The following is a 26,014-nucleotide window of genomic DNA, read 5'->3' as shown; positions in this document are numbered from 1 at the left end:
ATCAATGACACGAGTATCGACTGTTCCGTGAATTTTAATCTCTGTCATTCTTTTGAAGAATTGTTGAAGAGGTAAACCCGGTTTTCTACAATATTTTCTAAAAATGGACATGTTATTTTCATAAGGAAATGCAGAAAACGAATCTAAAGTGCCAAAACGTCTCACGTCGTTGGTAAGATGAAGCAAGCCATGGATATTATAAGTATTGAAGGTTGAACCATAAAAAGAATCACTTCGATGAACAAATTTTTGTAGCGCAAGCTCTGCAAAATTCAAGTATTGTCTTGATGATGAATTGGAAACTAAGATTCTTATTGCCACATGTAAGAATAAAAAGTGCTTGTACAATCTCTCGTCCAATACACCATACGTTACAACTGGTCCTGTATAAAGCAGAAATTGACGAAATTCTGTCGCTTTATATTTAGAACACATTTCGAGAGATCTAGGGCGTCTTGCAAAATCTGACGGACAATATTCTTTAAGATTATTCAGTCTTGCACACATAATAGAAATGAATCTTCCTGATAATTTTGACAAACGTGAGTATTTTCCATATATCCATGCAGATAAAATTTTTTTCATGACGCCCAAACACACTAGATGCATATACTCAAAAGGTGTCTGCGAAACTATTCCCATGGGAAGCATTGATAATGGACAGTTACCCTCTTTATGATGATCTTCGTCCACACATCTGACATATTCCTCATCGGTTCGAAGAGAATGACTTGTACCATTAAAGATATTGCAACCTTCACAACGTATACCAGAAACTTTACACTTGGAACAAGGATGCGAAGACACATGACTACGATGATTAAGAATAAAAGCTCGAGCTGGTGCATCAGCTATAAAACATCTAAGTCGTATTGGCACTTTATTGCCACGGAAATTAATTCCTCCGTTAGACATGATTCTTGTAATATCTGAAATAAATTCTTTCAAGAAAATATTAGGATCATGTGGTTTATGTGCACCTTTATAAACTCCTACTACTATTGGCCTTGCACACTGTACATTAACAATTCTGCATTGAATGGGCCAAATTTGAATACAACCCGATTTATTTAAAGTACATCCATCTATATTGAAATCAAGTTCTAAGTAATTAACAATAGATGCGATGGAAATATCTGAAAGATGTTGAATAATCCCGGCTTCAAGATCAAAATGAACATATTCTCCTGGTTCTACATCAGCAACTACAACACGTGTATGTGGTGTATCAAGAAGTGTTCTTACATCTTTGGGCAAGGTAGAAAAGCAGGGATGTGTTCGAAGAAGGGATAATATGCTGTTACCTTGGATATGCGTTAGATTATTATCCACGAAGCAAGACGCTAAACGTTCGCGAAAAGATGGCTCAATCGAAGTATCAATAAAAGATGATACAACTGCATCACTCTCATCAAAGATAGAAGAAGAAGAAGAAGAGCAAGAAACAAAAGATCCATCATCTTCCGAAGTTGCATTGCATTTATAATTACAAGTATCATTATTATTTGTAAATAAGCCATATTCGGTAACCAACGGAATAGAAATATTTTGAACATCACGATTATTTTCATCGGCAATATTGTATTTTGAATGATATCGTAAACGGTTCTTTATTTCGAACATAACCCTACTTCGTTGTCTCACAGATAAATTGTGCAGCGATTTTCGCGACATAGACGATTATAATTTGATTCTTTCCATATTTACGTTGATGTCCTTACCTTGATGATGTCTACTGCAAGCGATGTACGTAGTTACGAATCCTGCAGAATCTCAATTACTATTATAATATTTTTTGTTCGCACTAATTACTGCCACAACGATTGAATTCAGAATGATCGAGATAACGGCCCGTGAAAAATAGCGATAAAGCCCGTGTCACACTACGTATTGCAGACGCGGATCGGATTAGGATTGCGGATCGCGGATCGGAATTTAGCCAATCAAGACTCTTATGCTTCGTCTTGATTGACTGAATTTCGATTTGCGATTCGCAATCCCAATCCGATCCGCGTCTTAGAACATATATACTGGAAGGGGCATAGCTGACTTGCCGTTGTCCTCAACATCTATCTATCCTTGTCTGTACATTTTATTGCAATACGCATGCGTCGATTATGTTGATGTGTGTGATGACAAACTAGACAAGCTTATCTATGACAAGCCTTCCAATATAAACAAGTCTAAAGAAATAATCATAAAAAAGTATACAAAACTAATACTATTTAAACATCAATAAAGTTTTTAAATATTTTTTTTATTATTTATTATAATAATTTTTATTGTACTAGTTACTATATATACAAGATATAATTAAAATAAGATAACAAACTTTAGAGGAGCGAGAATATTACATAATAATAAATATTACTTTTTTATTTTTCATTAATAATATATATTTTATATCAGTAACAGTGGGTTTGACGGACATATGTTGATGTCAAATTTTTTTTCATGTTTGGTCTCGCTCCTCAAAGTTTGTTATCTTATTTTAGTTCATCCTGTACATCCTGTATATAATTATTGTTCATTACAGTATTTGTTTTTGGTTATGTGCATCATTATTTTTATTTTATTTTGCAAGACTATTATTACATATTACTACATATTATTATATATAATTTATAATATATTGCAATTATATTATAATATAACTTAAAGAATAAATTGTTATAATCAAATTTTCAAATGCCTTCCACCTATTTTAAATCTTTCTACTTTCAATTTAAGCGGTTATTCATTCGCGCAAGCGCATTGACCGATTTCGTACAGATAAGGATAGATAGATGTAGGGAACACTTTTGTTATGTGTATTTAGATAGGCTATGCTTCTTCCAGTATATATGTTCTAAGATCCGCGTCCGTAATACGTAGTGTGACACGGGCTTAAAGCTGCGACCGCTGTGACCAATCTGTGACCTAGCTTCGGCCAAGTGGAATTGATATGGATTCCGCCTAAATAATCACATGGCGGTAAATTTTACCGCTATAATATTGTATCATAGAACTTATACTACTGGAAGAGGAATAGCCCATTCAACGCATAAGAAAAATCTGAAGGAGCCGAACGAGAGAGAAAGATATATATGTGCGAAAGAGAAAGGTATATTCATCCTTTTGGTCGTAATGCGCATGTCAAAAAGCTATATAAAGCGCTCGCTTTAAATTGTTCAGAAAATCATGCAATAAAAAAATCTGAAAATTTTAAAATTGCCTGACTGCAACTCGAACTATGTTTGTAATTGTAAATAATCTCGAAATTATTAAATAAATCACTTTATATTAAAGTACAATAGTGAAGTTTTTATAACTTATAATTAAAATAATAATGCAGTTTATTTACTTGAATTAAAATATTATTAAATATTGTTATTAACCAATTGTTATCAAATAATTATATTATGAAATAGTAAAAGAAAACAATAAATAAATGTATTTAATTAAAATAAATATATATTTTGAAATTAATAATCATTCGATTCATTTTGCAAAGATTACATATGTTTAAAATGTATCATTTTCGAGTATTTGTGCCTAATGTATTCATATTGATTTCGGTGTGTTATACATTTCCCTTCATGAAATAATCTAATTTTTATATACATTTCTGCAATGCTTTTAACTAATTCTGTCTTGTGATTATCTAAAAATTCTTGTTCTGATATGTGTTCCAACATTACGGATTGGTTAAAAACTTTTTCAATGATTTTATTGTACGTTGTGTTGATTAATTTTTGTTTAACATTATTTGTTCCAAAAATAATACTTTTGTTTTCCCTAATCGTTTGTTCTGCTGCAAGTGCAACTTTAATAACATCTTCCGAAGGAATAACTAATCCTCCTCTGCTTTTTAATTCAATTAACTTCGGTGTTATTGTTGATGTTAAAAAAGTTGCACATACATGTTGCGCATATATTTTTTTGACGCATTAACTTATGTACTACAAATCCACTGATATACTTGACCACTTCTTCAATATATGGAGAAAGCGTCCACAAAGTAGATAAATAGTCGTGGTCAAATACATCAGCAGATATCGCAATAGAACTATCGTTCAATTCATTGAATAACCCATCTGACGATTTCTTTTTTGCAGAAGATACAAATAGAATCTGTATATCATTAATGAGACAATTTCCGGATTCGGATGCCGATATTTCATGCCTAAGTAGCAATCGTTTATAGCTCCATTCTAACTGTTGGGCATTCGGGTTATTATTAAATCCTCCTCTGCTTCGAAGGGCGCTGAAAAATGTCTCTAAGTGATCCTGATTTAATTTATATGTTAACAAATATTTCATGTTTAAATTTTTCAATAATTGAAACAATTCAAAAATATTTGTTAAACATATAATGAAACCAAGGAATCCTGTTTTGCGATTGCTTTCGACAATCGGCAGATTTTGTGAATCTTTAAGATTTTTAATGTAAGCTATAATGTTATTAGCATACCCTTGCAACTCGTTGAAGTTATTAGTTGTGAGAGCAACGTTAAATTTATTTTTCTTCGAAAATTGAGACCTGACATTTAATAAGTCAAATGCATTATTGAACATTGTACAAAACAATGCTGTCTCTTCGGGAGATTTGAAAGTCTGTGGAGCACATTCCTTTGCGAATCGAAGACCGCAACTAACGCTCTCACTAAGTGTTTGTGCTGCCAGTTTAACATTCATTTTGTTATGGGCATACATGATATGTTTTTTAGTTAGTTTTGTACCAGCCCTTAATCCCTCTTCATCTTGCATCTTTTGTAATTGCACAATATACTCCCAAAATATATTTTGACTGTTGCTTTGTAAAATTAATTTATCTCCCAATGTGTTTCTTACTAACTTAATCATATGACAAGGATCGAAAAAACAAAATACTTTTTTATTATTAGCGGGATTTCTAAAATAAGGTTTAAATTGTGGACCTATCTGAAAATTAGCACCCAAACTATTGCACATGCTAATGTTAACAGTTGCTCCATCAAACGTTAAAGAATGTACTCGAACTCCTGTTTCCTCGATTAATTGCAAGCATTTTTCTAATAAGCTACCTCTTTCTTTACCATTCAACGAATCAATTAAAAAGTATCCAAGAGGAATTTTCCAATGTCCGTTTAAAGCTACAGCCATAAAAAAAAGAGCATTCTTCGCCTGCGGTGGATTGTCCATATCAGTGTTGTTATTGACGCCTAAATCAACACACCCATAAAAACGATTGCCGTCATATGTAATTTGTTGACGAATCGCTATCTCGTCAACTACCAAATTACAAATAATAGGATCTTCATTCATTCTTGTTTTATACTTGAGTGCGGTGAAGACTTCATCCGTAAAACCTGGACGACCATTTATGACTGCATACCATTTGCGAATCGTTGAAGTTTCAGGTAAAAGATTATGAAAAGTTTTCCTTACATAATTGTATGCTTTCGAGGAATAAAAATTTAAAGTTAGCGCAAACGCTCTCAATTCTGCAGAGTACTTTTTTTTCATAGCTTTTCTTCGTTTCAACATTCCTTGCATAACTTCGGGCATCTGGGCCTTTATAAATAAAATACATATAACATATATTAGATTTACATGTATTTAAAATACTTTCTTTTATTAGTTTTCAAATTTCATATACACACAATGTGTTTTGTATATGATACATAGATACATTGTACATAGTAAACATGTAGCGCATAGAGAATTAAGTACAACAATTCAGTATAAAAATAACCCAGCAAACACCAAGTTACAGTTATATAATTGTTAGTTGTAACTTGGTGTTTGCTGGAAATATATAAAAAAGTACTAATAATAAAAATACATTTAAAAATGTCGAAGTGTATATAGTTGTGTATATAATCAACTATATAAAAATGTAATATAACTATATAAAAATTGTAAAAAAATTATTTGTACAAATTACATATATACAGAATTTTAGATACAAGTATATCTATTTTTGTACTTTAGATACAAGTATATTTTTCTTGGAATTTACAAATAAACAACCCAATGTAAAAAAGTATCTAATAATTAATTTTATCGAAACTTACTAATAAACTATCTGCAGCTCCATCTGACACTAAATTTTTCTGTTTTAACATTTTTATTAGGTCTTTCATATGCAATATACGTTTTCTGTATCTTCTATTTGCTTGCTGCAATACCTCAATTTTTCTTCGATACTGTACAATATTTGATTTGGCTAAATTTAATGCCCGCTTAGCTCTTCTTGGTGTAGCGAGATGTGGTGACTGAATGTCTCCAACGAATCGAGGCTCAACATATTTTGGCGGAGTTTTGAGAACATTTATTACAGCAGATGCACCTAATAATCATTACCAATAATTTGAGTTGGATCAAATATCCGATTTCAATATTTTTATTTTATAAAATGCAGAAATATCTAATTTAATTGATACTTAATTCCATTAATGCAGTATTTTAAGCAATAAACTGCAATAAATTATTATAAACTTTCATTTTTCAGTAATTATTACATTGATTTAAATAATATAAAATTATGTTATCATTCTTTAATTTATTGCAATTATTGATTTTCAATGACAATTACCTTCTACAGGTACAGGTAATGTATCTTCATCGCTGTTCGTCATTAACGTTTCATCATGCTCCATAACTAGATCATAGTTATTATCCAATCGAAGTGTTGCATCTCTGTCATTAGTAGTTAATGCATCCTTGTTTTTTACAACAGGATCATTGTTATTATCCAACAATCCAATTGGAATTTCTTTGTTACCGCCCATACTAAATGCATTTTTTACTGCAGGATCGTCGTCAAAATTCAGTTCGAAATTTTTTTCAATGAAGTCTCTGCCAGACTCTTCTTGACTTTTATCCGTTAAAGTCTGATGTTTTGACTTCTTTTTCATTTTTCTTAAGTGGAAGAAAGAAGGAATTGCATTGGGTTTTACTATGCGTTTACCCAATTGTGAAATCAAATCTTCATCCTTAAAATGACTTGAACAAATTGTGCTGACGCTTCTCAAATGATGTTCTTCCATTCCACAAAACTCGAGCCATTTCGTTCTCAACTCAAGATTTTTCGGAAACCTGTAAATTGAAAATATTGTTGAAATCTAAATTAAAAATACAGAGCAAATTTATTAATAATATATTATCTTCAGAAATATAACATAACCTATTTTATTTTTCATATTACAATAATTTGTATGAGATTAAGAGAATATTTACTAATTATTAATTTTATTATACACTTACCCATGATACGAAATTCCTTTTTGACGGCGACTACCGCATAAAATGCAATAATTAACCATTTCTTAAAAACTCAATAAATATTCGATTATAAACGACTAGCGTGAATATTTTGTCTTCGGCTATGTTTATTTACACAGTTCGTTTATTCTCGACAGCCAGTTGAGGATCATACGCAGAAAACAGCAAAGGAAAGAAAAAGGAGAACACTATATCTTCTGTCTCTCTGTTACACCTTCAAATGTTAAGCTGTATTCCCCTTCCAGTAGTATAAGTTCTATGTATTGTATTTGGCCTTCTTCAGTGTATAAATAATCAAAATCAATATGTTAGATAACGCAACAATATTTGAAACTTCGCATATAATTAGGAAACAATATAGTCTAATTTTAGTACGCACGTTAATTGATAATGTGAGATATTTTTTTAAATAAAAAACAACTGGAAAAGATGAAAACCGAGGCAGTCATCTTCTAAAATACGTCAGATACCACTTCATCTCATCGAACCTGTTGATTGTTATATGAATAAGCAATTTCTTTGCAAACCTCAAATATCTTAAAACGATGTTCGTTACTTGCACTTAAGATATTAACGAAACCATATACACTGCCGGCCAAAAGTTTGGATACACTTGCCTGTACACCGTTCATTTTTATTTAGCAAGATTCCACCGCTTTCTAATAAACTTTTTTGTTTTTTATTAGTTAGTTAAATCTTAATTTATATGAAAAAAATCAATTTGTTTGATTTTTATGAAAAGAATTATCGAAAATATTGCTAAAGTATAACTAGTGGTAGGCAAGTTCGGTGCTCGATAAGAGATATACATGCTTACTTCAAGGTCAGTTAATGTTTTAATGTTTTATTTACGTTTTACGTAAGTCACAATGAGCATTTAAAATTGGTTTTGTCAGTATTCTGTACGGTTGAAGTGTGTCTATACATCACTAGCAACTAAGAGTTCAAAGTTTTTTAAAGTGTTTATGCACTGATCTAAAAAAATGGGAAAAAACAAAGAAATACCTATAGAAAAACGAGGTGCTATTATTGCCTTATACAGGGTGTCTGGCAATAATCGCCCCACCGGTCATATACAGGTAGAGGAGGTCAAATCGAGTAGAAAAGTCCTTTACCATTTTTTAATTTTCATAATAAGTACTGAGTAATTAACGAAAAAAGATCGGCGAATCCGCGCGAGTAAAGCGCGCGCGGTGAGAAGGACGTCCCACTGCTACGCGATCACTAGGACACAAGAATCTAGCGTTACGCGCCGCTCGTATGTTGCCATTGTCATTTGTAGAGCGCTCCTTCCAACGCTTCATCGCGCGCCTAGTGATCGCATAGCAGTGGGATGTCTTTCTCGCTGCGCGCGCTTTACTTGCACGGATTCACCAATCTTTTTTCGTTAATTACTTAGTACTTATTACAAAAATCAAAAAATGGTAAAGGACTTTTCTACTCGATTTGACCTCCTCTACCTGTATATGACCGGTGGGGCGATTATTGCCAGACACCCTGTATAATGAAGGCATGTCCTATCGAATCATCGCCAAAAAAATGAAAGTCTCATTAAAAGGTGTTCAATCAACTATTGCCAGATTCAAAGACACCGGCACCTTTCGTAGCCGTTCTCGCACAGGACGTCCAAAAGTAACCACCCGACAGGAAGATCAACATATAGTAGTTATTAGCAAGAGAAATAGACGCTTAACAGCACCGGAAATCCGCGCAGACATCAATAGAACTCGAAAAAATCCAGTATCGCTTACAACTGTGAAGAGACGTTTAAGAATTGCCGGTCTAAAAGGATGTGTTGCAGTGAAAAAACCTTTGCTCCGTCCAATAAATAAGAAGAAACGACTTGAATGGACTCTCCAACATCGAAACTGGACGTTAGAGCAGTGGAAACAGGTACTTTGGACTGACGAATCCAAGTTTGAAATCTTTGGATCTCGTAGACGAATTTTTGTAAGAAGAAACACCTCTGAAAAAATGACGCCGCAGTGCATTGTGCCCACGGTAAAACATGGGGGTGGTTCTATAATGGTATGGGGTTGCTTTTGTGGCTATGGCATAGGAGATATTATAAAAATCGATGGTATTATGAGGAAAGAGAACTATAAAAATATTTTCATTCGAAATGCAATACCTTCCGGTGTCAGACTAATTGGCCGTGGCTTCATTTTACAACAAGACAATGATCCTAAGCACAGTTCCCGCCTCTGCCGAAAGTATTTAGAGAATAAAGAAGCTGATGGCGTTATCGTTAATATGGTCTGGCCACCTTAATCGCCCGATCTGAACCCAATAGAACTTCTATGGGAAGAGCTTGACAGAAAAATTAGAATCTCCTGTCCATCATCTGCTGGGGAGCTATGGCGACAATTACAAAATGCTTGGTCTTTCATAGAACGAGATACAATAAATAAATTAGTAAAAAGGATGCCTCGACTTGTGGAAGCAGTCATCAAAAAGAAAGGTGGTTTTTTTGATGAAAAGGCAGTTTAAAAGTTTTGTCTCAGAAATTCTTTAAATTCAACTTATTTGTTTTTTTTTAATTATCTATAGTTTTTGTATTATTATTTGATTATTTAAACAAAAATTATATTAATAAAAGTTTTTGTTTCAATAATATCTGGTTTTTCAATGGTGTATCCAAACTTTTGGCCGGCAGTGTACGTCAACCTCAACTACTAATGCAGAGCACACTATTTGTAACATGAATATTTAAAAGGAGTTTATTTAAAATTATACTATTGATATGAATTCTCTTAATTTTTTTTTACTTGCAAAATTTTAACTTATGAATATCTTGGCCAGCTTCTTTAACAAGTATTAGTCGATGTTAGGAGAAGAACCATCATAAGTTTAAATTTCTACAAATGAGAAAAAAAGTTTTAAAGAATCGACATTAATAGCATAATTTTTAATAAACTTTTAAATATTTATGTTACAAATAATGTACTCTGCATTAGTAGTTGAGATTGACGTCTATGATTTTGTTAATATTTTAACTGCACCTGACGAACATTTTAAGATATTTGAGGTTTCAAATATTGTTGCGTTATCTAAGATATTAATTTTGGTTACTTGTACTGAGGAAGGCCAAATACAATGGCTGAAACATACATACCTTGCTAATTAAAAAAATAATTTATCACATTAAACTACCTTTGGCTATTATATATTTCATTATTAAATAATATAAAAGCCCATTACATAATTTTATTAATTTATTTGTAGATTTATTTTCTTTATTACTTTTAATTTGTAATCTTTTGAAATTTGTAAAAAAATTTAATATTTTTTATCCCAATTAAGTAAACATATATTACATACATTGCATATCTCATTTACTACCTTTTAATAAGCGAAACGAATAATGTAAATTAAGAATTGGCGTAATTCTATTAAAATTATGATGGCAGGTCCTGCTCGATTTCTGCCGCCAATCTGACATCAAACTGCGTTGCGCAGGTCCTGCTCGGTTTCTGCCGCCAATCTGACATCAAATTGCGTTGCGCAGGTCCTGCTCGGTTTCTGCCACCAATCTGCTGTAATAATTCCGAGCAAATTCTGCTCGGTTTCTGCTACAAATCTGCTGTCAAATTATGTCAGCAGGTTTTGTAACCTTTCTGCTGACATTCTGCTATCATCATCTGATGTAACAGGTTTTGTATACAATCTGCAGTCTTTCTGCTGACAAAAATTTGTAGCAGACGTTTGGTAATATTTTTTCGAACAGACTTTGCTGACTGGGGTACTAAGCTTTTCGTACACTCTAAGTATCTCGAACCAGAGATCGGTGTACAACTTAACTGTCTCACGTAGACTAATAAATTAATTTCCTTAAAAAAAATTAAATAATTTTGCACTAACATCCCGCGACGGCTCTCAATGCCTTTCTATTATATTATTTGATGTATAAATAAAACTGATCAAAATTTGATTAAAAAAAATTTAATTAAAATAACAAAATATTTATTAAAAAATACAAAAACACTTGGCGCTGCCACATCGAACAACATGTTAACTTACATATTGTCAATTAATTACATGATGTCAATTAATCATGCTAATTATTACATTATTACTCATTTTTATTGTTTCATAATACTTTAGGTGTAAAGAGTGGTGGAGTGAGGGGGGGGAGGAGGGGAGGGCTCGACGGGGGGGGAGGAGAAAATGGCGCAAAGAGCTGCGCTGGGGGAGGGGGGGGGAGGCTCAAAGGGGATGGGCGAAGCCCGTTGGCAGCGCCAAGTTTTTTCGTATTTTTTAATAAATATTTTGTTATTTTAATTAAATTTTTTTCAATCAAATTTTGATCAGTTTTATTTATACATTTTATGTATATTTTATGTATGTTTATTTTAAATTTGCACCTTGAATATTGTATCAGTTATTTTTCATGTTGGTAATATATAAAAAATTTAGATAATTATTAAAGTATAAACATATTAGAGTGTCTTTTTTGGAACTTGGTCAGACCTTATCATTTATGAATTTTTTTATACTATTATCAATATTACTTATTAGTACATTATATTATACATATATTATAAGAAAGTATTAATCAGTTTAAAAATAAAAGTAATAATTTGTTTATCAAATGCCGTACTTATTTTTTGTAATTTATACTTAATTGTCGAATTTCCTCGTAAAGATGAAAACCTAAGGTTGAAATTCCAAAGAATAGTCGTTGCTTACGTTGGTTACACGATTGGTTTACGTGAGCAGGAAGAATTGTGATAAGATAGCTCTCACCATTTCCGTTTCGAGAGACAACATGGGAAATCGTTCTCTAGAATGAATAAAAAAAGATGCTAATGAGGTCCTTCACGCTCATGGCTTGCGGAAATCGCCCGCCATTTGTGATAAGCGTGATCAAAACGATTCACTTCGCGCGAACATGCGAAACATTTGTTTTTTTTTCTTACTTCTGCATTACTACAGAATTGCTTAAAATGTATTTTTTATTAAATCTTAGAATTTTAAGGGGATCCTGGAGTCGTCTGTTTTACGGACCATATATTATATTTTTTAAAAAGATGCAATTTTTTATTGATTGCATAAAATTAGAAATTTTGCAGAATTAAAGTATAGACACTAATAATAAAATTGGAGCTACATAAATTTTAGATCAAAAAAGAAAAAAAATTAAAAATGTGTATTATTGTCTACGAACTCTTATTGTTAGTTATATAAAATTATGCAGTTTGTACGTACAAAAACGAGGTATCCCCAATACTAGATTATACGGAAGAAGAACATTAAACCTTTAGAACTAAGTTTTGAAGTTTAATAAAAGAGTTGCATCTTTTTGAAAATTTATGGATATGCGTGCATGCAAATCGAGATAATAAAATAAAACAAATATTTTGCTATTTTCGTTTTAATTGTCCATTTCACAGTTTGATTATAAGCGATGCCCTGCTTATGAGGGAAAAAACGTTCACGATCCAGATATTAGTTGTTAACGTCTTTATTCAGTAATGGTTATACAAGACAGTGACGTCTCTCGTCCATCGACCTTAGAATACATGGACGGAGCTTTTTACGAGGGGTAGCTGAGATTAGCGGTAAGGGGGGACTACATGCACTTCGGCTAGTATCGTCGCAATCTTCGGATATATTTGGCTTCATATAAGAATTACATGGTATTTAAACTAGCAATTCTGAAATTGGGAATCTATCGAAAGATATATCAAAAAAAATTATCGTAAAAAATTTTTTTATTACCATTTGCGCTATGTATATTATATTATATTATGTATTTTAAAGAATAGTAAAATTTTGAATAAAATATATTTTGTTTTCTGTAAATTCAAAATTATTTAAATTTTTAAAAGTTTGCAGTAAACATTTAGGAATCTTTAAAGATGTTTGCAAAAGATGGGGAATTAATAAATTTACATAGAACTCCAAATTAATTATGGAATATATTATATTTTATTTGAAAAAGTTTGCTTACTTAAATAATAGTGCAAAGACAAAGCAAACTGACGCAAATTAGGTTCATATTCTCTACGTACAGGCAAATGTTTTTTTTTTCTTATTTCACGTTTTATTGCATGCTTCATACCTTCATCTAAATGTTGTAGTATGTCGTATTCATTTGTTGTAATCAGATTGCGCTTCTGTACTTCTTTTAAAATAGTTTTCAAAGAGTGAATTGTTTTTCTTGCCTTCTTCTTATTGTAATTTGCATCATACAGCTTTTTCTTGAGAGATGTTATTTTTTTTTATACATTTTCCACAACCGAACTTTTATGGGAGAATTAAATATCCTTTTAGGAGAAACGCTGGTTGATCGAGATACCATTACAGCATTGCATTTTTTATTAGAATTATCGTTTTTAGTTTCTTTCGTTAAAGTTAAATTTCCTTTGTTAATATCTATAATATTATTTATCATATAGTTTAATAACATAATATAAATAAATATATAATACTATTATATACTAACCAACTTCATAATTTTTAGAATTTTCCATAGTAGAAAGTTCACAAGAGGAAGTTTCGTTATTCTTCGTATTTTTTGATATTTCTTTTATAGGCAACTAAAAAACAAAATGTTAAATATTATATATATATACATATATATATATATATATATATATATATATATATATATACATATATATGTATATGGTATATGGTATTTGATGTGTACATGAATAAATATTAAGTTATTTGTTATATATACATGTGGACAAGCATTTCTTTTCAATCTTTTTAGTGTAAGGTGTGGTTCATAATCATCATTTCTAAAATGTGCAGAACATACAGCTGCCGTCTTCGGTAGACACCAATTTTTTAAATTTAATGCTTCAAGCCATCTATTTTTTTTATTAACATCTTGCGGTAATCTAAACAAAATTATGTATTATTTAAATGCACAGCTTAATTGCATAATTTATATTAAATAACAAATTTTTATGGTAATTATGCAGAATACCCGCTTCACCTCCGATTTTAATAAATGAGCACTCAATCGACGCGTTTTTACTTAAAACGAAAAAATCTGGCAGAAAAAAGCCGCGGTCTGCCTCGCGAAGCGAGTTATCGCACGTTAAAGTTGGAGAGTTTAGAGGTTAAGATACTTGTCATATCCATGGACATAGGAATATAGGGACGGAGTGTAACGTCGCGAGGGGAAAACCATTGAAGGAAGGGGCGAGGTAAACTGTGCACATTTTTGATTGGCTACTATTTGACGCAAGTGCAGTTGATCATTATTCGACGCAAAAATATTATGCAATTTGGGCAGATATAATGAGCATTTGAAGTTATATCAAGAAAAAACATTAATTAAAATTGTTATTTTAAATATATTTTGTGAATATAAAAAATGGTTCAGTGTTTTGTACAGTCTTGTAAAAATAGATCCGACTATCAAAATTGGAAACAAAGTAATAGCGGAAATAATGTAAAAATAACATTTCACAGGTATTGAAATTATTTATTCATATTAAAGTTAATATTATATGTTTAAAGTAATATTATATATTTTATTTTAAGAGTACCCACACACACACACACATAGCAAAATTTTATCCTACGGATGTCCGTGGGATGTAATGTAAAGGATTTTCAGATATCCCTGGGATGTCTGTACAAAGCCGTAGGATATCCGTAGGGCATCCGTGGGATATCCGAATGTCCGCTTTTCAGATATCCGTAGGACAAATAAATCCCTGGGATATCCCTGGGATATCCTACATATGATTAAATTAGATCCCAACAATGTCTCCTGGATATTTTTTTTTATCCAGATAAAATCCAAATAAAATTATTGAATATAGGATGGTGTTAATAATTCGATCTTATATTCGAAATCATTTTAAAACCTCATTCAATCAACAAAATGGTTGCGCAACATTATTTCATTAGTTGAATGAAATCATAAGACGATTCTAAATATAAAATTGGACTATAAATACCACCCAGAAAAATATCTATTTTAAATGTTTATTTAAAGTGCCTTTAAAAAATATATTTTTTTAAAAGATTTAAACAGAAATTGTTTAGTTTTAAGTTAAGGAAGCAATAAAACAGTAATCTTAATAAGTAACGTCACTCTCTTTCTCTCTCGAAAAGTTTCATATTAATTATTATTTATATTTTAAAAATTTACGACAATCTCGCTTTAATGACACCACTAGCAAGATATTGTTTTATTATTATTTTTTATTACTCCTTTAAAACTAAAGAATTTTTGAAACATTTTTTCAAAATACATATTTTTTTCAAATATTTTATATAGACATTTGACATGTAAGTATCTTTATGAGCATAAAGGAAAGATTATTAGCAAAATTTCTAAAAATAAAAGCTTCTAATATATTACATTATTTTAAGAATAGACACATTTCAAAAAAGGTAAAGTACGTATAAGTAATATAAATAATAGTACATTTGAAGCACATTTTATTATAAAATATGTAATTTTTTTTTAAATTTTTTATTTACTATATAATGTAAAAATAGTCACAATAAAAATAAAATTTGTATATATAAAAACGAAAACTAAAGATACGTCTTGTACATTTCAAAATTGCACTAGTCACAGTGTTAGATATAAATTAATAAACTTGATATTACTAAATATTATAACTTAATATGAATAATATTACATACATAATATTTTATACATAAAATTGCTAATATTATGTATAATTTATACACATGAACAAAATATAAAAAAAAAGTATTAAATATTTTATTGTGCAGCATTCAGTTTTTTTATTTTTTCAATTGCATGACGAAGTCATGATTTAATTGGTTCCGAAATTTCGTGCTCAGTAGCTTGCGGGTATTTTAATTGAACTGTACCTACAAATACGTATAAACATTTATATAACATAAATATAAACATATATCTCTCAATATATTTTTAATTTTTTTAAACCAGATGTTTAATGAATTAGATGGAAAGTTAATCTAATTTTTATAATTTAATAACTAAATCTAATGTATGTATTATATGTATATGCATTATGTATAGATTTATTAGTGTAAATATCTATGTGTTTAAGTGTTTATTTATGTATTTGTATGTGTGAGTATATATATACGTAGTATATATTCACTAAACTTACATTCACTAAATTTATTAACAAAACAAACATTTATATTTCCTACATATACATAATTCTTGTCATTTTTCAAAGAACTAGTTATTCTTAAAGATGCATGTATTATGTTACCTTGTTTATGCCATAAGTTAAGAATATTATGTTACCTTGTTTACGCAATAATTAATGATGACTTAAATATTAGTATCTATAGTCTTTTTTTTACTGTAAATAAGCAAACTCTTCCTGCCATATAATTTAAAACAATAATATTGAATCCTATTTTCACTATACTATACATATACATAATATTACATACGTAAAACTAACTTATTTGTAAAAATTATATACATATATATATATATATATATATATATGTATATATATATATACAGGGTGATTCAGAACAACCCAGGTGTCCTTGCACAGACGTATTCCTGAGTTAATTCTGAGACGATTTTTCCTTTACAAAAATTTTGTCCGCCGCTTATTTTTCAAGTTATAAAAGAAAAAAGTTATCAAATCACGGGACGAATACAGAAGATAGGCAGGAGCGGCGCAACTGGGCGCAACTCCATTCGACACGGGTGATTACGGGACGCACGTTGCGATCAAACACACGTGATGAAACACGCGCCACACACACACACACACACACACACACGCACAACTTTCTCTCTCTCTCTCTCTATCTTCCTCCCTCTCGCTCGCTCACTTACTTTTACAAATTCGACGTCTTCATTCTGTTTGACGGATAAATAATTTTACTGGAGATAAGCAATAAAAATTTACACAGCACTTGACATGCAACAAATCCATACTGAGATTTATAAGACATACATTTTTTTTTGTATCACGTATCGAATTTACTCACGTAAATGAATGATTTATAAATCGATTCATTACTATTAATCACTGCCGAATAATCATATTCCGCTTACTTTTATTAAGAAAAAAGTACACACTACATGCAATTACAGTAATCAATACTTTCACAGATTTACACACACTCACACACGAATCTATCGGTTTGTTATTACTACCGATTAATTATTCGGTGACTAAAAATTATTCGAAGGATACGCCTAACGTGTACACAACGCACGTAGCTCGATGCGGAGACAGTACTCGATGTAAACAATGAACCAGATTATGTTTTTATTGAAAAGTATTGTTACGCCTGTGCTTTTTGCCGCTGATGCTGTGTGTTACAGCTGACGGACCGATCGATAATATCGATCGGTCACTATAAGTTCAAGCCGTATGGCATTTGTAAATAAACAAGTTGTTGCTAAGAGAATGTAAACAATCGATATTATCGATCGGTCCGTCAGCTGTAACACACAGCATCAGCGGCGAAAAGCACAAGCGTAACAATACTTTTCAATAAAAACATAATCTGGTTCATTGTTTACATCGAGTACTGTCTCCGCATCGAGCTACGTGCGTTGTGTAAACGTTAGGCGTATCCTTCGAATAATTTTTAGTCACCGAATAATTAATCGGTAGTAATAACAAACCGATAGATTCGTGTGTGAGTGTATGTAAATCTGTGAAAGTATTGATTACTGTAATTGCATGTAGTGTGTACTTTTTTCTTAATGAAAGTAAGCGGAATATGATTATTCGGCAGTGATTAATAGTAATGAATCGATTTATAAATCATTCATTTACGCGAGTAAATTCGATACGTGATACAAAAAAAAATGTATGTCTTATAAATCTCGGTATGGATTTGTTGCATGTCAAGTGCTGTGTAAATTTTTATTGCTTATCCCCGGTAAAATTATTCATCCGTCAAATAGAATGAAGACGTCGAATTTGTAAAAGTAAGTGAGCGAGCGAGAGAGAGAAAGAGAGAGAGAGAAAGAGAGAAAGTTGTGTGTGTGTGTGTTTGTGTGTGTGGTGTGGCGCGTGTTTCATCACGTGTGTTTGATCGCAACGTGCGTCCCGTAATCACCCGTGTCGAATGGAGTTGCGCCCAGTTGCGCCGCTCCTGCCTATCTTCTGTATTCGTCCCGTGATTTGATAACTTTTTCTTTTATAACTTGAAAAATAAGCGGCGGACAAAATTTTTGTAAAGGAAAAATCGTCTCAGAATTAACTCAGGAATACGTCTGTGCAAGGACACCTGGGTTGTTCTGAATCACCCTGTATATATATATATATATATATATATATATATATATATATATATATATATAATTGTGCTATAAATATATATATAGCACAAAAATTAATATAAAATATATAAATAAAAATTGTAGTAGCGGTGTTCTACTAACCAACATCTCTCAAACATAACCTTATTTATGATATATATAGAAAGATGACCTGCATATGATATAATAATTTTAGATTTTAATAATTATCTGTCAATTTAATAGTTCCTGACGCCTTATATTATCGCTTATGCGCCTTTTTCCGCTTTTTAAGGGAGAATTATAGCACAAAACTCACACTTCACTGTCTGCGTTAATCTCAATGTTCACCGATCTACGACACTAGAATTTGATTCGAGTTGTCGATTCGAGAAAGGTTAGGTAATCAAAAAGCGGTAATCTTATACAGTGATGGGAGAAAGTTCCGTAACGGTCAAATATCTTGGAAATTAATGATTGTGGAAGAAAATGTTTAATACAAAAGTTTTAATATATTAAGTGGTCTATTATATGGTTATATTGAAATGACCTTCATGTGACCTTGAAGGACACCGCAAAGGTCAACTTTGAAATCTTAAATGGAAACTCCTATTTTCTATTACATATTCTTAAAGCTGGTGTCAAGACGTTTCCGAAACACTATAATGAAGTTATTTTTTATTAAATACTTTTTGAGTTATGAGGCTTGAAAGTTACAGCATTTTGACATAAAATACAAAATATCTTGTAAAACATTCAATTTTCAGGAATCTTACCTTAATACTTTTATGCATAAAATAATGAGACGAATCAATTGATATAAAGAAAACACATTGTTGCTTTTAAAAAAAAATATGCAGCTGCATGTTGCAAATTACATATTTTTTCTTCTGAAAGATTTCTGAAAATTGAATGTTTTACAAGATATTTTGTATTTTATGTCAAAATGCTGTAACTTTCAAGCCTCATAACTCGAAAAGTACTTAATAAAAAATAATTTTATTATATTGTTTCGGAAACGTCTTAACATCAGCTTTAAGAATATGTAATAGAAAATAGGAGATTCTATTTAAGATTTCAAAGTTGACCTTCGCGGTGTCTTTCAAGGTCACATGAAGGTCATTTAAATATAACCATATAATAGACCATTTGATATACTAAAACTTTTGTATTGAACATTTTCTTCCATAATCATTATTTTCCAAGATATTTGACCATTACGGAACTTTCTTCCATCACTGTATATACTGGCTTCTCGAACCAAGAACTCGATGACCAAGTTCTAGTATCGTCATATAATAGAAATAAATATTTTCTCTATATATACTTGTACTTTGCTCTTAACAAATAGACGGATTAAAATTATATTTGTATGTTATATGTGTGTTTACGCATGCACACAAAATTAAATTTGTTCTCTGTTCAAATTAAGCAAAAAAATGTCTTACTAAAAAATATTTATGTAAGAAATCTTTTGCTAAATTTGAAGAAACAGCAATTTTAATGTACGTATATTTTTTGTGCTAGAAATATCTTTAGGAAATCCTACAAATAACTATTTATTATCGATCTGTATCATTCGAATCATTTTGATCAAAATGGGATGTCCTGCGGAGATCGTACATAAGATATCCACAGGACATGCTACACGGGATATCCTCAGGTAATCCTACGGATAACGTTTTGTTCTGGATCAAACTGGGACTATTTCGATCAAATTGGGATGTCCTGGGGAGATCTTTGCTATGTGGGTATAAGTTGTTAAAAATATTGTTTTTTTTTCTTAGTTTTCCCAAAGATCCTAAAACTCGTACATTGTGGTTAGATATTTTGGAAATAAGTTTATCATCTATCCCAAGTACAGCTCGTATTTGCTCTGTCCACTTTGAAGAGAAATTCTTTGACAGAACATGTTTGATAACTCGACTTAGACGAAATGCATTACCTAGTGTATAATAACAACAGCATACGTATAACGATAACCAATCAGATTCAGGCACAGTATCATGGCGGACCCCCCCGCATTTTGGCTTCACTCCCCTCGTCTATCAACCAAGTTTACGCTCCGTCCCTATATTCCTATGTCCATGGTCATATCCACACGATGCAGCGCTATGTGAACATACTTTGGTCACATACGCATGCGCAGTGGACACAATATTTCGCGAAATTTGAAACAAATGAAACATGTCAATACATATGTTATACTTGTATAAACGCGCAGTTCGAACGCAACAATGCAATTATTCGATTTTATACAATTAATGTCAAAAAAAGGTGATTTGGTAGACTTTTTAATAAAACATGGTGTATTGCCATCGGTAATTAATTGTGAGAAATGTGGAAATGAATTACACTGTCCGACATTTTTGAACTTTTTTTCAGGCACTTAAACAATGAAAACGGATTTCGATAGGTTTTTTCCCGTAGAATTCGGATCCAAAAAGAAAATTAGCGAATTGGCTCTAGTTTTTGCAAAAAACGGTGTCAAATGTGCAAAAAAACGTGTTTTTGGCCATTTTTGAGTACCTGTAGAAAAATAACGCGAGCTAATAGAACCTTCTAAGTGGGATGAAATTAAAGCTTGAACCTTGGCCTTTTAAACTAAAAAAGAAAAAATCAGGTGTCATGACCTTGGGGTACTTGGGAACAGCTTTTCTATACGAGCGCGCACCAATTTCAGTACATGGTTTCCTCTCCGCGCGCATTATTCTCTACGTTCTGTAACTTATTAATCTGGGTGCTTTTATATAAATACTATTGTGTCTTCCGAATCGGGATTATATATAATATAAGGGATTATATATAAGGGATTATATATAAATCGGGATTATATATAATAAAAGAATAATTTTATAATAATATTCAACAATAAAATAATATTCGTGTAAAATATTATTTATTTTCTGTGAAACAGATACAAGTCAAACAAATACGTATATATTAAATGCAAAGAAACGTTTTTCTCTATGTGCTTTTTGGAATGTGATTCCCCTGTATTTTCACGGATCGTTGTGCTTTTCGTTTATAGGTAGTTTCAGAAGAATCACGAATGAGCATCCAACAATAATCGGCTAGCATATTCACCGTAGATTTACCCTGATACCTTTTCTCCATAGTAGAAATATCTTGGTGAAATCGTTCACCTTGTTCATCACTGACAGCCCCTAGATTTGGTGGGAAAAAATCTAAATGGGAATGTAAAAAATGAATTTTTAGGGACATGTTATATCCCAATGTTTTATAAGAGGTTAACAATTTTTTAATCATTGTTTTATATTTTGGATCCTTTGTATTTCCCAGAAAGCCTGTAGTAACCGCTTCAAAAGCATTCCAAGCATTTTTCTCTTTTTCATTGAGTTTGCTTTTGAAGTATTCATCTTTCAGGACAGTCCTTATTTGAGGCCATTAAACACACCTTCGTTCACTTTTGCTTTACTTAGCATTGGAAATTTTTCTCGGAGATAAGAAAATCCACTCCCTTCTTTGTCCATGGCTTTCACAAAGCTTTTCATCAAGCATAATTTAATGTGAAATGGTGGTAAAATGATCTTTTCTGTATCAACAAGTGGTTTTTGAATTACATTCCTCTGTCCTATAGTGAAAGCATTACGAGCAGGCCAGTCTTTTTTTACATAATGAAGATTCTTATCTCGACTGTCCCATTCGCACAAGAAACAGCTATATTTTGTAAAACCAAGTTGTAACCCAGTAAGAAGAGCAACAACTTTTAGGTCGGAACATATGTACCAATTGTGTTCGGAATATTTTATGCGTTGCAACACAATTCTCATATTTTCATAGTTCTCTTTCATAACTTTTGAATATGCTACAGGAACTGAAGGATATGTATTACCGTTATGTAAGAGTACGGCTTTCAATCCAGATTTTGAAGAATCTATAAAGAGCCTCCAATTTTCTGGTTTGTACTCTATTTTTAGAGCTTCCATTAAATCCCAAATGTCGTTACAATAGTTTAAGTTGTTGTCATTACTGAATAACTCAGAAAATTTTTTTTCGCGGTGCCTAAAAACAGACGTTTTTGTACCCGATAACAGCAAGTTCCACTGTTTCAATCGAGAGCCTAAAAGTTGGGATTTGTCTTTAGTTAATTCTAAATCCCTACAAAGATTATTTAAAGTTTTTTGATCTATTAATTTTGGCTGCATTAAATCTAAAAGTGCAGATTCTTCAGCTTCAACTGCAGCTTCCTCTTCATTTTCATCTTTATTCGACATAGATCCACAGTCATTTTCTATATCCATCTGAGGAAATTCATATTCAGACTCAACCTTTTGCTCTGATGGAACTGGTACAGGAAGAATATCACTATGAGGCAAAGGATGGTGTGCTGATCTTAAGTCAGGATAATCGAGTTTTTTCTTGTTGTATCGATTAACGCCTGAAACATTTACTAAACAAAAATAATAATCATCTATATGATTTTGTTGTTCCTTCCAAATCATAGGAACTGCGAATTTCATTGACATTGGAGCACCTTTTAACCAGCCCAACAGACGTCGGAAACAATATGAGCAACAATAGTTCGGCATATAATTCTTATCTAAATTTTGAACTTCACGATTGAAGTATAAAGCATATGCTCTCTTCACCGTGGACGTCATAATTCTCTCTTGCCTTTTCAGCATATACGAACCACATATATAGCAAAAAGAATTTGCAGAATTTACGCATTTTCTGGGCATTGTATTTTGAGAGCGGAAAAAATTGTACAAATTAAATAAATAAAATTTAAATCAAATAAATAAACGTATTTGAAAATATACTCTTTAGTATATATATACAAGGTGTCAATTAAGTCCCGGGACGGCTGAATATTTTCTCATGTAAGGTATTTTTGAAAAAGGTCAAAGTCATTTCTGAAGTAATTTTCGACGAGGAATTCAACGGTGACCTTCAATTTGACCTTGAGCTTGACCTTTAAGGTCATTTCAAGGTTAGGTTAAGTTAGGTTAGGTTAAGTTAGGGGTAAATTATCCCGCTTGTAAATTATCCCGCTTTCGGAATGAAAACTACCCTGGCCAGTTTCCATGCGCTGGGTGTGTAGCCCATCGCGATACAAGCCCTTAAGGTTCAGGTCAGTGGGCCCACGATCTGTTCCAGTCCCTCTTGTAGAAGAGCCGGAAAGATAACATCCGGTCCCGCTGACTTGTAGGACTTAAAGGTGTTAATTGCCCACTTGACCTTCTCGGGCATGACAATCTTGGCCGCCATTCGCCAGTCCGCTTGTCGGGCTCTTTTGAGTGAGCCCGGCTCCTTATATGCAAATAGCTCTCCCTGCTCCCTATGGAAGCCCGGAAAGCTCACTTCCAGTAGATGCTCCAGACATTGCTCTCCAGTCACCACCGTCCCATCAGGGAGTGCGATCGCCTCCAGAGTCGCATCCGGGTTCCTAGCAAGGATCCTGCAGATTCTTGCCGTTTCAGGCATTCCCTCTACTTCCTCGCAAAACTTCCTCCAGCTTTCCAGTTTCACCCTAACCACAGAGTCTCTATATTCTTTCTGTGCCCTCCTAGAGAGCTCCTAGTCGGATTGGCGGCCCGTGTTCCTGGCTCTGTTCCAGGCCCTACGAGCCGCCACTCTGAGACCCTGCAATCCAGGGGTCCACCAGGAAGTTCCTCTACTATTTGTAACCGCCCTTTCGGGGCAGTTACTTTTGTAGCAGTTTACCAGAGACCTCTGCAAGTAGTCCACACAGGTCTCCAGTTTGTCCTCTGTCCCGTGCCTCTTAGGGAAGCCTTTGAGACTGTTGGCCAGGTCTTCCCTATAGGAGTCCCACTTGGTTTTCCTCGGATTCCTGAATTTGACCTTCTTCCCCCTAGCCTTAGCTATCCTGAAGGTGATCTGCCTATGGTCAGAGAGCGAGGGCTCCGTCGAGACCCTCCACTCCACTACCTCCTGTATCAACTGCCTGGAACAGACAGTGATGTCGAGCACTTCTCTTCTCGCTATAGTGCAGAAGGTGGGCTCGTCTCCTGTGTTGAGGATCTCCAGATCCGTAGATGCTAGAAATTTCAACACTTTCCTCCCTCTTTCATTGGTGTCCGAGCTTCCTCACACGGTGTGATGCGCGTTAGCGTCACATCCCATGATCAAGGGAAGCCGTTTCTCCTGGCAGTATTCTGCCAGTTTTATCACCAATGCAGGCGGCACCGCCTCCCCCTCGTCATGAGAGAAGTAGGCCGAGCAAATAACCATTTTCTTTCTGTCACCGGAGTCATCAGTGAAATTCACTTCTACAGCCGCAACGTCCCTGGAACACAGGTGAAATATCAGCTGGGCTTCCATACCCTTGACGGCCACGCAGGCCCTGGGCCGGTCCACTGATGGGGCCCTAAACATCCTACCGCAGGCCGCCAAACCCCTGATGCAACCTCGGATTACCCAGGGTTCTTGCATCAGTGATATGCATGTTTGTCTCCCAGCTTGTTGCCTGGCCAAAACAGCCGAGGCCCCTTTGCTGTGATGCAGATTAATCTGGGTGAAGGCTACCCCTCTCGATCCCGCCATTTGGCTGCGAGACCGTTTTAGGGGGCTCCTCCTTATCCCCCTTTACCCCCTCCCCTGGGCTCCACTTAGCCGAAAGACAACCTTGTCGAGCCCAAAGAATGGTCTGAAGTCCTGTGTCTTCAATTTGAGGACACTGGACCCCGAGACACCGAGGACTAGGTTCCCACCCTTCCTGGTGGCCCCTACCCCCTCCGCGAACACTTTCCAGCTCCCGGTGACGAGACCCGGGTTCTGCTTCTCCAGCCGCTTTAGGACCGTGGCCGCGCCCCCGGGAAGTCCCGGGACCCAAACCACCGCCCTGTGCTGCTTTTGAAGCGCGTCCAAGCCCATCACCTTGAGCTTGGCGCCCTCCCACGGAATGATGCCGCCGATCCGCCCCACGAGCCAACCCAGCGACGCCTCATCCGCGCATCTTACCACCGCCGCACCACTCCTTAAAGAAGTGCCGTGGAATCTGGGCACCGGAACCTCCTGGATCCCGTCGATCTCTTCCAAGACCGCACCCCTCAACAGAGTCAACTGCTCAGCAGTGATCTCTGTCTCGGGGTAGCCCTCCGCCACAATCATCCTCGCCAGAAGGTCAGCAGCGTCCGAGTAAGCATGTTGCCCGTCGCGAGTCCTTTGCCTTTTCAGCGGACGGCCGCCCGATGGAGGGGTATCCTTGGAACCCTTCCGACGTTTACCGTCGGCGTGCCCCTTCACCACTTCCACCGGCGTACAAGGGGAAGCCACGGGAAGAGAGCGAGCCCCTTCTAAAGCCGCTGCTCTCATCTGTTTCGCCCTCCTTCTTTCGGCCCCGCACCGATTCTTCTTTGCTGGAGGTGAAACCTCCTGCCGCGCAGCCGGGCCGGCCTCACTTCCGGAGCCCTTAAGGGTCCCGTCCGTCACCACCGTCCCAGCTCCTTCCCTCGGAGACCCGTCACGCGAGCCCTCCCGACTTCCCACTTCGTTCTCTACGTTTAATATTAAATCTGAATCCATAGTGGTCCCACGAGTAGCTAGGGAACTACACGGTCCGCCCACGCAGAGCCCCGC

The 26,014-nt window shown here is 34.0% G+C and overlaps 2 protein-coding genes and 1 pseudogene across 2 annotated transcripts; all 3 read right to left on the bottom strand.

Annotated features, from left to right (window-relative positions):
• Window positions 1-491: 491 nt before the first annotated feature.
• Window positions 492-1,934, bottom strand: LOC136997909 (uncharacterized). The gene is given in 2 exon segments (XM_067349309.1): window positions 492-590; window positions 592-1,934. Coding segments are annotated over 2 exon segments (1,182 nt in total). The 5' UTR covers window positions 1,675-1,934.
• Window positions 1,935-12,891: 10,957 nt separating this feature from the next.
• Window positions 12,892-14,116, bottom strand: LOC136997908 (uncharacterized; annotated as a pseudogene).
• A 9,876-nt stretch (window positions 14,117-23,992) lies between these two features.
• On the bottom strand, window positions 23,993-24,979 carry LOC105679018 (uncharacterized). The gene is made up of 2 exons (XM_012378793.1): window positions 24,553-24,979; window positions 23,993-24,474 (listed from the first exon to the last, which is right to left on the bottom strand). Exons 1-2 carry the CDS (start codon window positions 24,977-24,979, stop codon window positions 23,993-23,995), a joined length of 909 nt encoding a protein of 302 aa, XP_012234216.1.
• Between the last annotated feature and the right edge of the window lie 1,035 nt (window positions 24,980-26,014).

Source organism: Linepithema humile, chromosome 2, assembly GCF_040581485.1.
Source record: "Linepithema humile isolate Giens D197 chromosome 2, Lhum_UNIL_v1.0, whole genome shotgun sequence".
Taxonomy (NCBI): Eukaryota; Metazoa; Arthropoda; class Insecta; order Hymenoptera; family Formicidae; genus Linepithema; species Linepithema humile.
The sequence above is the reverse complement of the archived record's forward strand: the minus strand, read 5'-3'. Positions and strand labels throughout refer to the sequence as shown.

Coding starts and splice junctions, on each gene's coding strand:
- LOC105679018 (XM_012378793.1), bottom strand. CDS start 24,979: ATGGCGGGATCGAGAGGGGTAGCCTTCACCCAGATTAATCTGCATCAC. Junction 24,475..24,552: donor GCTTCCCTTGATCATGGGAT/GTGACGCTAACG, acceptor TGAAATTTCTAG/CATCTACGGATCTGGAGATC.